This window comes from Mycetomoellerius zeteki, unplaced genomic scaffold (genome assembly GCF_001594055.1).
Source record: "Mycetomoellerius zeteki isolate Tzet28-1 unplaced genomic scaffold, Tzet1.0 scaffold102, whole genome shotgun sequence".
NCBI lineage: Eukaryota > Metazoa > Arthropoda > Insecta > Hymenoptera > Formicidae > Mycetomoellerius > Mycetomoellerius zeteki.
The window spans coordinates 958,754-972,694 of NW_017255933.1; the positions used below are offsets into that span (position 1 = coordinate 958,754).

The 13,941-nt window shown below is 32.6% G+C and overlaps 1 protein-coding gene across 1 annotated transcript; it reads right to left on the minus strand.

Moving 5' to 3' along the window:
- Positions 1-5,443: 5,443 nt before the first annotated feature.
- Positions 5,444-9,649, minus strand: Ube2g1 (ubiquitin-conjugating enzyme E2G 1). The gene is made up of 4 exons (XM_018444617.1): positions 9,408-9,649; positions 7,000-7,379; positions 6,788-6,910; positions 5,444-6,406 (listed from the first exon to the last, which is right to left on the minus strand). The coding sequence occupies exons 1-3, from the start codon at positions 9,451-9,453 to the stop codon at positions 6,830-6,832; spliced, it is 507 nt and encodes a 168-aa protein (XP_018300119.1). The 5' UTR covers positions 9,454-9,649; the 3' UTR covers positions 5,444-6,406; positions 6,788-6,829.
- Between the last annotated feature and the right edge of the window lie 4,292 nt (positions 9,650-13,941).

A 13,941-nucleotide genomic window follows, 5' to 3' on the forward strand; every position in this document is an offset into this window, starting at 1 on the left:
CAAGATCACAATGAAAACATCTATATTTCGTTAATCGTCTATATCGAATAACACACATCGATTGAGTTACGATAGTAAAAGCTCCGGATGCGAACAGGTTACGATGAAGCAAGAAGGAAAAGAACAAACGTACGATCTCACATCTTCAGATACCAAACTAAATTATTTCGCTCGAGCATTAGTCTAATATTCATCTTTACGATTTGTCGATTTGGGTTAACTATATGACTGACGTGGCATCCGCCAAACGCGAATCCGTAGATAATCGTCGATTCTCACGATCGAGGTCGAATGAGCTCGTTTCTTAGAATTTATTACAGGTACAATAATAATGCGACTCGTGTTGATGAGACGATCGGATTTTAATCGCAATCGCGACCGAAGCGTCCGATAACTCGACGGATAGGCGCCTTACGATTTGTTATATGTATACATTTATGATTGTTTCCCTGTTCTTCGTTCGCAGCGGACAAGTGTAACGTATAGATCCTTTGTAGATACAGGATAGCCGGTAGATAGCCGATAGCTTTAATTATTTAAACAGTACAGCTTTTATGTCGAGAGCAAAAATCGACGACCGTCTATGGTATACGGCGGACATGTATTATAACGAATATACAAGTGCGTAATTGCGTGCGGATGCGTTAGCGTTATCGACAACGGCGGGAAGGAGGGAAATCATATCGTAAAACCTAATAATATTTTACAACAAAAGGTAATTGTAGATAGATATTCAAAAGCTGTTGAGGCCCCCAGGACGCGCGAGGGAAAGACGCGCGCGTGTATCGAAACGCACGTGCGCGGGCATACGATCAAAAAAAGAAGAACCACGAAGGACACTGTCATCCAGTAGTGAAAATAATGTATTAAAAAAACAAGAAGGTTTACCTAAAGTAATAGTCTATTGATTTGTATTTCATTTCGAACTGTATTATAGCTTTAAAGAGTATCCTGTACATTGCATAAACACACGAGCACTATTGTTTTAAATTGTACGTTTACGATTATTATACGAAGATAAAAAAGAAATAAATAAGGTATACAAAATATTGAAGATACATGAGAGATTTATTGACGATCTTAACTTTTAAGGAACTTTAATATCTCCCAGTATGGTTTTGCGAAAAATTGCGTCTCTTCCGTGAACATTTTAAAGTAAACTTAATTGTTAAATTAATAATAATAACAATATTATCGCCTTGGAGACATTGAGAGAATTTCCTTATTTGCTTTTTTCTAATTTTGAAACGCTTCTCTTTGAGCACTTCAAATTTTGGCTATTATCTTCTTAATTAATTTAATATGTGTATTTATAATCATCACTTTTATGGTAGATAAAATATTTTTTAGAGATCCTTTTAAAAAAAATAATATATTCCATAATACTTTATTTTTACATAGAAAATGTGGAGAAGCAACAAAAATAAGTTTATATCTTTTGTTTTAAATTATATATTTATTACATATCTATTACATATTTTTCTTTGTAATTAAATACTGGAAAAATATGTAACAAGTGTATAATTGTAAAAATATACATAATAACATGAAGAGATTCAATGTCTCGAACTGTCTTAGGTATCACTACGTTGATTATTCTTGTTATTCTCATTCGCTAAATGAAACTTATCATCTAAAATTCGTAGTAGTTCTCAAACATGCAATAATACAATTTAATCACGAAAAATGGAAGATTATCTTCATTGTATATATGCATAAAAATTATATTACTATTCATATCAATATCTCCCCTTTCAAGAATTTCTAAATTAAAAAGTCTGTATATTAAATATTATGCTGCTAATTATTATAATCACCCATCTTTTCCCTTTCATTCCGTATTAATCTTGTCTTTTAACATAGTTTTAATAAATTTTAGACTTTTGACATGGATAAAGTTGTTAAAATAACTAAAAAATTTTTCGACTAATTAAACTTTTTTAATGATTCTCGCATACCATACACACATTAAAAAATAAGTATCGAAAAATTAGTTTAGTTTGTTATTAATTTTTATTAATTTTTTTATTAGTTTAATCTAATTTATTATACATCGTTATCAAACAAATTAAAAAAATAATTAAATACGATGTTACATTTTATAGCAGAACTGTAGAGAAACAACAAAAATGAACCTCAAAATGTATTAGCATATTATTTCGAAATTGTTTTGAAATGTTAAACAATCTTTTAATTTTTTTATTGTATGATGTTGCAGCGACATCTTGCAGATGAAGAACGAAACATATGATATTGCAACACAGACCTTCAATTGCAAATATAAATTTTATTTATATCTACGATAAAAGTATTTTATGAGTTTTTTATTCCACATTTAATATATAAATATGTACTATATATATATATATATATATATACATGAAAAAAAGAGAAAATGTAAAAAAATTATTTTATTTAATGCAATTCATTTTAATCTTTTGTTAAAAGCAATCGATGCACGCTTAAGATTTCGGTATTATAGAGACCCCTAATATAAAATTTTAATTAATTTTATTGTCAAACTAAAAAGAAAATTCTTAATTTTATTATTTATTATCTTTTTGCAAAAACGTAAACCGTAGACTAGAATACGATCAAAGAGCAATCTTTAATAATTATGTAATAAATAGCAGCATATAAAAAAGGCGGATAATATTGTTATTGTTATTGATTAATATATACAAATGTAATAAATGAGTTCACTCACCAGTCGTTGTGCTCTCACTAAGTACGCTGTACCTGCAAAAATTAATATGTTGTAATTAATATAAATTTTATTATATTTTTTGTATACATATATTTATTTATTCTCACATATCATTTTATTATTTTAATTTTGTGCGCTATACGCAATAAATCTGTAAATAATTATGTAAATACTTTATCATTTTTGGAATTGATGGAATTGTATTTTAATTATTTATGCATTTCTCTGTTCTCAGTTATTCACGTTTACTAGTTAGTAAATAATCGCAATTATGTATACATGTCTTTATTACGATAGCATATATATTATATACATATACTTAAATAACGAATAGATAATTTTACTCACCAGTTAGGGCATTGCTGTTTACATCCATCGTGAAGTTCCAGAATATCCTACGCCAAGTCTGTCTAGAAACGATGAATTCCAGAAACGGAGCACTTAATTACGCACATCGAACGGACGCCGCAAATTAACGCATTTCGTATTTTATTTTCGAAAAAGCAAGACAATCACGAATTCACCATGTTGTGACACGCAAACTGCAATGATAGAATGCACTTTGCTTCGCGACGCGCACATAATGCAATCAATCATTATTAATTACGTCTGATAGCAGATTTTTCATTGGACGTAGCAAGTACACACTTCTTTCGATATATTCTATTTCCAAATTAAAATATCAAAATCCGATACTGATTGTATGTATTATACTTATTTATACATATATTTTTGCCTTAAATTAATACTATCAATATTATATTCACGCTCTTGTGAGTTATTTATCCTCAATTTAAAATTACCATATGAATACAATTCATAAAAAAAAGATACGTTAATTATAACCGTAGTGACCACAGCATTAATTATAATTTAAATATTACTAATTACTACAGCATATTTAATTATTTCGTGTATATTATTTTATAAACTTAGCAATCACAACATTACTACAGCGATTTTAGTTTGCAGAACAATCATAAGCCAGATGAAGTAAATTGCAGATGAAGTAAAAAAATGACACTAAAAAATTACAAATACTACTAATTACTGCATATGTAAATACTGCCAATTACTGTGCAAGTACTATATATTTTAATTAACTTGTGCATATATAGTATAATCAATTTGTAAAAGATTTATAGTTATGCTAAAAATGATGGTAAATTTATCTTATGGAATTATATTTGTTGGCATACTACATTATCAACGCGAGATATGTATCTACTATTGCTACAGTCGCATTTATGTTCTCAGTATCGATGCAACATAAAATATTTCATATTATCTTGTGAGTCGTTGGAGTCTCTGGCGAAAATAAAAATTGAAGCGTAAATCAATGTAAGGAAAGAGCAACGGAGGCGAAGACGAAGCTTCCAGGAAGCGAAAATCGAGGCGACGAAACGTAAAAGAGGCGTTTATGCTTTTACGTTTTATTATCACAATTTTCGCCTTCTAGAAGCTTCGTTTACTATACGTTTCTATCACTGATTTCCCTTATAATCGACTTACGCGATCCAATCTTTATTTTTGCCAGAAGTTTACTTGACGGAATTATCGTTCACATTACTATAGCCACACAATTATTATAGTAAATCAAAATGCTATGATCGTGTGATAGACTTCATCTAAAACGGATCTATGGCACATTCGTCGTTTTTTATCATTCATTGCGATGCGAAATATATATTGTACTTAGCAGTAAATTTTCGGTTAAACGCGACGTAGTAGGTATACATGCATGACATAATTATAAGCCTGGACATGCTACGTCTAATGAAAGATACATTAAATGCGTACTTTACCTCGAGAAAACCTAAGGATCACTTACGCGTGACTACGCATCGGAATTTGTACTCACTAGAATTTGTACTACAACGGTTTCAAACTTTGACGTAGCTCCGACCGCGATTGACGAAATGGCGACGATAACAAAGATCTGCGAAAACCGACATGTCTCGACGATCACTCGTCACTTTTATCGACACTTCCAACAAAAAGAGGCACTACTCAGGCATATTTAACGGGTAAAATTCACGAATAATTGCGGAACGATCGCGATCAACACTCCGCGTCAACGAATCGAATACGCGGTAATACGCCGCCAAAACTGTCATGGCGGCCGTCAAGCGCGCGATAACGCTTCGGCGCGCAACCTCGAATATTTGAATTTGCGTAACTGTGAATTTGCGTAACTTGAAATTCAAACGATTAGGGAGAATACGATATTTCTACATGCTTTTCAGCGCACTATGATTATTAATAATAATTTTTCATTCAATTTAGTAAAAAATTCATTAAGATCTAGTAAATGTAAATAATAAATAAAATATTATTACTCATATCACGTATAAATATATATTATACTTATTGTAATTTAAAAACTGCAGTTATTTATTTTGTAAAAATGTTTGTCTATGTAATGAGAGTTGTTTTAAATAAATATAAATAAGAATGAGATGGAAATAAAAATGTAATGCTATAAAAATTGAGATATTTTGCTTGTGTTAGTGGACGTGTTCAAGTTGACAAAACAACTAGCTTGCTCGTTAAGCAACTAAACATGATTGGATTCTTACTTATAGATTCAATCAATCATATTCAGTAGCTCGGCGAACAAAGTAGCAGCTTGAACACAACCATTATGTTCTGATAAGAAAATATGTGATAAATAATTAATGAAATGGATGAGAAAAGAGCAGGTGTAATGTAACATAGACGTTGTTTCAATGTCTGAAGATTTAATTGACAATATAAAATAATGTATAACCAGATCAAAGAATTATACGAATTTCAACTAAGTTGAACGAATTCCCTAAGAGGAAAGAATTATTTTAATTTCATTGTAATGATGATAAAGAACCGCAAGTTTACTTCGTAAGGAAAGCGCCGTTACTCTGCACACGAGTTTAAGAGTGAATACCATATCATATACATATATGTTACGTTACGAGCACTAACTGTAATTATTGATAGATTAACAATAATATTATCATTATTATCACTTGAATTAGAATTAATTATTTTGGCAACTTACGGTTCGATGAAAATTTAATATATATTTTACATTTACCGCGTGTACGCACGGCTTTAATTATTCTCACCGCAATGTCATACCATGTCGTATGTAGTCCATTCTCGATAAACATTTTACAAGATTGTTACATGTGTCCCGTCTTCGATTTTATAAAAAAATTTATTTATACATATATATATTTATGAAAGTAAGAAAATACGAAACGACACACTAAGGAATTATTATTGAGAGATAAACGTAAACATATTTTAAATTACAAGGTTCCGTCCAAAGGGGCTCAGGATCATTCTTGAGCATAGGAAGGGCAGGGGAGAGTTAAGTTTTTATAAGAACTATTAATATTAAGGTAATAATCATACAGAGATGATATTTTTATGTATACGTGTAAATTAATTTTTTTTAGCTGTTTATTATGTAAAAGGTGAATTGCGTGTGTATCTCTTTTCTCCGTCTCGATGGATTCGGATCGTACGTTGGTGGCGGCGATTTAATAAACATGATAGAGCGGCGTGAGTTTTTCTCTCGTACACACGCTCTGTCTTGCTCTCTCTCTTTCTCTCTCTGCATAAGGATAGGTCAGGCTTTTTCCGTTTTTAGTGGCACTGTTATCCGTTAGCTTTATGCTGAGCGTCGGTATCTTTCTTACAGTGCTTACGGCTTCCCTACGTTAATACATTACAAGCATATATTATATATATATATATATATATTATCCAAACAACATTGCTAATAGGAAATAGAAAATAAAAGCTCGTAACGGTCGAAGATGGATCTTTAATGCTTAAATAATTCGATTTGAATTTGTGTACTATATATGTACATACATATACACATATATATATTTGTAGTCCTATTTCCTATTTCCTATTGATTGTGTTTTTACATGTACGATCTAATAAGATTCTTATTACTTAACATTGCCAATATTATTACCCTCGTCGTAAATAATAGATATAAAATAATTTATTCAATAATTTATTTATTCAATAATTACTTATTATTTTATTCAATAATTATTCGATAATTATTTCGGCAAAACTTACCAGAATTAAATAAGTCTTTCCATTTGAATATTTGTTCATCCCCTACAAACACTCCTCTTGGCTCTTTCTCACGCACCTCGCCACCTTTCGCTTAAATTCCGTGTAACTTTCTCTCCACTCTTTCTACAGTAAGAGAAAGAGAATAAATGAAGTAAATTATTTTATTACAAGAAAAAATACATATATTTTTTAATATATATACAGATACTTACGGCGGCATCCACATTAGCAGGGCTTTCATCATTAGGGTCTGCGAGCATGCTAATAACACTTATCAGAATAGTTTCGACTGTGTGAACTGGTAACCACCGCTCGGAAGCTTTCTCATATCCCCATTTGTCATCACCGGGTTCATGTAATATAGATATACACACGTCTCCATTTTTGTCGATATTTGGATGCCATATTTCGGTTATAAATTTCATTCTTGGTGGCCTAAGTGGGTATTCTTTTGGAAACTGTAAATGTGCTTTGAAGAAACCACCTTCGTATAATGTATCCGGAGGTCCAATAATGAGTACTTCCCACCGATATATGTCATTGTCGTCTATGAGGCCTGCAGAAAACCCTTCTACTGGGTTTTTATTTAATTCTGTAAGGGAGAAAGAAAAATATTACTAGAAATCATTTCAAGCGTCTTATGATTATTCAAATTATACCTAAAATATCTAAGACTAAAAGATGTATCTGAAAATATTAAACAATTTTTATTATCATAAGTATAGAATATATTCATATGAGGTAAGTGAATATAATATTAACGAGTACCAATTGTAAATTGTACTTCATAATAATCAAAGATATTTTATGTTCTAGAAAAATCAAAAAAACTAAGTGTTTAAATATATAAAGAAACTTTTAAATTCTAACAAAGAATTTAACAAATGATATAATAATTAAGAGAAAAAATAACTAAGCAAATACCTGATCAAAAATCAACATATACCTTAAAGATTATAAATCAAATAAAACATAAAAAAAATTACAATTTGCTCCAAAGATGATCTACAAAATTATCTTCTAAAATACATTTCACATTGTGTCTGTATGTGTGTGTATTTGGAGGAATAATATATTCAGTTTGAGTGTCGTAGGTCGATCTTGCTTGAGAGGATCATTCTCTAAACTTATCATTACTTAACATCTATTCGAGAGCGAGAAAAGAATGCAAAAAACAATATTTTTAGGTCTCGAGAGGAACATAAATAATCAAGATGTTGATAAAACTTCCAGATAAATATAATGCAGCGACAGATTACAGAAGAGAACATTAAAGTGTCTAGGTTATGTTCCCCAATAGGTACTGTAAAGCATAAAAAAAGGGAAAAAGCAGCGTCTCCGAGCGTGTGATGACAATCACGCGTGCACGTGCATGCGGATGTTTGCGCTGCCGCGAATCTCGCCAGCATGGGACACGTCGAGCAGCCAGTCCAGCGTGTCCCCAGGACGGGACGCGCGGCGTATAGGTTAAGTTCGCTCGTGCGAGATTCGCCGCCACACGGAAACCGTGCGGTGAGTCAGCGCGACGTGCTCCGCGCGAAGGAGGCGAAGCACGAGGTTACTGACGCGACGGTGTTCTCTCTCTCTCTCTTTCTTTTTCTCTCTCTTTCTCTTTCTCTGTCTCTCATTCTCTCTCTCTCTCTCTCTCTCTTTCTCTCGCGCGCGCACGCAGTGCGACTCCGTCCTACGTCGCACAAAGAGAGGCGAAACTCTGAGAAGCATTTTTCGTGGCGTCGATCTCGTCTGGAACAGGGGATCATGGCCCGAAGGCGGCTGACCTTCGATGGTCGTTGCACGGCGCGCTTTTGCTTACTCTTTCTTTCCCTCCTTCTTTCTCTTTCTTTCTCTCGCACTCTCTCCGGCTTTCTCGCTCGCTCGCTCACTCGCTCTCGTGTGCTCGTCCCTATCTCTGTACTGTCTCCCACTTTTTTTTGTATTTTTATTTTTATTTTATTCTCTCTCGTTCTCGCTACTCCGCTCGATGTTTTTTTCCGTCGCTTACGAGGAGAAATGTGCGCGACGGCAGTGACGCGCATACGCTATAAATAACGAGGCTTGCAATTATTTTCGGGCATGAGAGACGAGAGCGGCCTTCGCTCTCGACATCGACATCGACATCGACATCGTCGTCCATGTCCTCATCATCCTCGTCGTGGCCGCGCAAGGAACATCGCACGCGACGAACCGGCTCGTCGTCGAAACGGTGGAAACGGGGCGGAGGGGAAGGGAACAGGGAGGGACAAGTCGAACTTGAAAGATCGCGGCGTGCCGTGGACGACGAGGGCGACGTTATGCCGCCGCTTAGGTTAACGTTATTCACGGCGCAGCATACACAGACTCTCCGCGGGTGAGCGTATTGATTTTCACGCCCCGTGCGCGCGGTCGTAGCGAGCCGGCGAGGACGACGTGCCGAGCGGCGAATGTGACCGTGGATTCACAGCACGACGGTTTCCGGCGAGGACGAGCACGAGGCCGTCGGAGGAGCAACGTCGGGCCTGCGAGACACAACGGCAGCGAGTCCTTTGGAAAGCGCGGAGTCACACGACTACGATTCCTCGTTCGATCGCGCTTCACGCTTCCGTCAAACACACTTAACACTCGCACCGCGCTCACATTGTACCTGCTAATTGTTTCCGTAATAACAGCGCGGACTGTGGCTCTGACATTAATAAAAGTTCAGTTAAATAAGACTAAGACTGAAAACAATCACTTTTGCTTGACTGAAAAGATGGCTAGGTACGTCGCGGAAGCGGTGACCACGCATGCGCCACTGGCTAAACATATGTTCTTCCGTCCTGAGCTCTGCGCCGGCCTGTGCACCGCGTTGGCGGTGCTGCACCGCGCGATAATCGGCCGAAGCTTCGAATAAAACGGAGCACTCGTGCAGTCTGTGAATAAAACAGATCGACGTTAGTAAAAAATTATCAGAAAGCGATTTATGAAATTCCAACTGTATCGACGAAAGATAAAAGTATTCAAAATGATAATCGATATAACGAGTACTTGCAAAATATGATTCGGCTAGCACTGTAGAGTGCAGGTTTCGAGGCGTATAAAACAATGCAAATATATATACATTATGATAATTAGAATAATGAATTTTGTTAATAAAATATGAGAACTGAATAATAAATTATGTCTCCGATTTATAGATTTTTTTTATTAAAATAAAATTGTAGTTGTAAATTATTTTACTTAAATAAAACTTGCAACGAATGGAAATTTAAATTGTTTTATTTAATTACAAAATATAATTTTATGAAAACGTGTAATACGATATATATTATAATGAATATATTAATTATTCCCTATATTTTTTAATTAATTATTATAGATATAATTAAAATTATAAATGTCTATTTTATTTAAATAAAAGGATCTACAAAACAGAATATTAATATTTATATTGCTTAAAAAACAATAACGCGAAACATTATTTTAATAGAAGAAATATGAAAAAAATTGATAATGAAAAATTATACGTTATTATGATTTTTAATTACAATTAATTATACTAATTTAATTGGAAACTAATTGAAATAAGTATTTTTTTGAAATCTTCTTGTATTGTAGTATAACACAATTGCAGTAATCTTATGGAAAATAAGTATTATTAAAAAATAAGATTCATGTAGTAGTAATGTAAAAAAAAATGTTTTCTCGGAAATTATTATGACGAGTGATAAGAATAGGTATTTATGCACTTTAATTTCTAAAAGAAAGAAAGAAAAGAAACTCATACTGCTCATCACCACTGTGCAAAAGAATTATCTACCCGAAATGAGAGAAAAGGAATAACAAATAATAGAAATGAAAAGAGGATCGACATCGGTTATGTATCTTTGCTTTCTCGGCAATTTCGCATGGTTACATTCGAGATTTATGGCCCGATTTCGATTCCATTTCGCGCCGCGGTTTGTTTACTTATTGGCATCCAGAATATGTGCACGGACTGATGTTACATCCAGGTTTGTATCGCTTCGATACTATCATCCCAGATTTATCTATTGTAGCTATTGAGACGAGACGGTGGAATGGAGATGATCGTGCGATGCGAAATTCAGATGGTTCCTCATAAATTAAGATTCAAATATTCATGAATATTAACAAATGTTGTAATAGATTTGAAAAAATATTCCAAATATATAAACAAGCTTTATATATTAATAAATCCTTTAATGCATATTCCTTCATACTTAATTTATTATTAATAATAAAATTAATTAATTTTTAAACGAATTCGCTGGCATTTTGAATCATTAAAATTAAGCAAAATTATTATCTCTTTTTGTTACTCTTTCTATTGTTACTTAATCAAATAAAATTTTTGATACTTATTATATTTAAAAAACGCAATAACTTATATATTTCTTTGTTATTTCTTTTGATAGAACACGAATTGACAGAGTTTGATGGTTTAAATTGAAAGCATTCTACTGCATTAATTACGAAGTCGCTTTCTCTTCTTGTTCTTGAATTGTAAATTGTAATTTAATTTACCGTGTCATATCAATCACGATATATGCATTATTGTCATATATCTTTCACTGACGAGAATATTTCTATTACTATTATCGTTGCTTCTTAATTACTCCGAGCGGCATTAGTATTCATCGCGTGATTAGGCCTCATATCGAATTATATAGCGTTACAGCGATAAAAGATGGAAATCATTTTCAATCCCGTTGTATCACTAGATCAATAGGTCTGAAGCATATTGGCTTTATAAATTCAGTACCGCCTGCACTACAAATTGTATTCGCGAGCGAGATGTATTGCTCGCAGAAATCACCTCTGTGTCAAGATGAATAACTTTTTCGTATATCTTAACAAAAGTAACACATATGTGAATATAAAATAAAATTCACAATTTTTATGTTTAAAATGTTCGATGATCAAGTCTATACCTCCAAATTCTTTATTCTTACACTTCCATTTTTTTAAATCTCGAAGAAGGGTTAAAATTTTTCACTTCTTCTTGACAGTATATTTGAGACAAGAGTTAATAATATTGTATTGGTGGTATAAATTACGTGCGAGTGAAACGAGTGAAACGAATGAAACGAATAAAGATTAACGATTAGACACAGATCGTTACACCGACGTATAATATTACCAAAGATGAAAAGGTTGATTAGTTTATTGTTATATATCAACATAAAAATTAATAAGACAAATTTTTCTCAGGGTCAATATATATATACATATACACATAAAAAAATAAATATATATATATTATATATATAATATATTTGATTTAATTTAATTTAATTTAATATTTAGTTTATTGCAAAGCTTTATATAAAAGAACATGCTGACAGAATAATAGATATAAAATATATATGTATGTGTGTGTATGTATATATGTATGTATACGTATAAGAGAATCAACAATTAAGATAAGAGCTATATTAAACATCAGCGTTCTTAAAGAAAGTTTATATATGACTGCACACATTGCGTATATAAGAAAACATTAAAATACGGTAATATATTTATACACGATAAAGACTCACTGAAATTTTTGATAAGTCTTCTTTATTATCTCCTATCGTAGGATACATTGCTTGACAAATGATTATACAGACGTACAATACCCAGCAAATCGTTCGCTTTGTATTTTACAATTTCGTCGGCCAATACTCCGCACCTTGCTCGCCCTCACAATTATTTACAGAATATAAATTTAGTTTCAGTATACAATGTGAAATCTGAGAGACGATAGTATGTCCGCCGTGTGTACGCCTATATGTGCCTTTCTGACCATTTTGGTTCCTTATATCTCGGGTATTTATTAAATAACCCATTAAAAAAATTTTTAACATGGTAAAAATTGTGCGTTATTCCTGGCATCGTCAGACCTTATCAAGATGGAGATATTAAACTTCGTTCCAGATGCTTGTGTATCTTTCAGGAATGCATGATCGTCGGAAAAAATGAGTTTATAAGCGAACCTCGGAAAACTTTAACTATGATTAATTCGCAGACACAGCAGGTCGCTATAAGCGTATAGAAAACTTTGTTTTGATCGACGACGCGCGCGAAGTTTACGGAATCAGACATTTATTAAGATTTCCTCTGCTCGCGTATAAAGAATTATTGAGATGATTTATGAGCGAAGCACGGAAAGGATTAGACTGTCGCATTGTATGTTACTTAGCAAACATCTTATATTTCTCTCTTCCAGAATCTAATACAATAGTTTAGAAATTTTGAAACTATTTATTCACTTAAACTTTTTGTAAATCAGAGATAGTGCCGTTAATTTTTCAAGAAAACAATTATTTATTGCAATATCTTTAGACGAACTCGACTTTACTTTCTGATGTTATATGTACGCTCTATGCGGAAATGAAAACGAAAATGTATCTTACACAAAGTCTTCGTACATCCTTAACATAAAGCAAGAATGAATATTCCTTAAGTCCTATTAACATTATAATCTCAATTACATAAATAAAATGAATCCAAATCCAGCATGGACATTTCTTGCATATTTGCAACATTTTAATTTTCTCTTTCACGTTAACAAAATTAATAAATCGGTATTACAATAATGGAAAATTTTCCAAGTTATTTTTGTTGCTCAATAACAAGATCTATAATAACAAGAGTTTCCCACATTCACGTCTATTACATTCTAGGACAATATCATATTTACAATCGTGAGCTTCAGTGAAAGCGATCGACAAGCGAGTCATGACGAATACGACTCGAAATAACTGGATTTGACGCGTTCTAACGATAAATTCTAATATAATGTTATCGTACAGTGACATATTAATACTATATACATATAAGTAATATTTCATTAACGTCATCAGTATATATCGATATACTCGGTTTATGAACAAAGGCTTGAAGATTCGATTAAAGTTATGCGTTATTTCATTAAAAAATAGCATAATTAAAGGCGTAAATAAAAATATTCACTTTAATATTTACTTTAAATATTCACTACATTGGCATAACAGTAACGTAATAAGCAATTATAAGTTTGTTGTAATAAGATGGGACAAAAATATGAATCAGAGATACACTTGATTGGATTTAATATCAATTTGTGCTAAAATATTACATTACTGAGACACGGCACACTTTTGTATAAGACTATAGAAGGACGGCAGAAGCAAATCTCGTTACTTCATTAATTA

Coding starts and splice junctions, on each gene's coding strand:
- Ube2g1 (XM_018444617.1), bottom strand. CDS start 9,453: ATGTCAGAGCCACAGTCCGCGCTGTTATTACGGAAACAATTAGCAG. Junction 7,380..9,407: donor ATTACGGAAACAATTAGCAG/GTACAATGTGAG, acceptor TCTCCCTTACAG/AATTAAATAAAAACCCAGTA. Junction 6,911..6,999: donor CTGCTAATGTGGATGCCGCC/GTAAGTATCTGT, acceptor CTCTTACTGTAG/AAAGAGTGGAGAGAAAGTTA.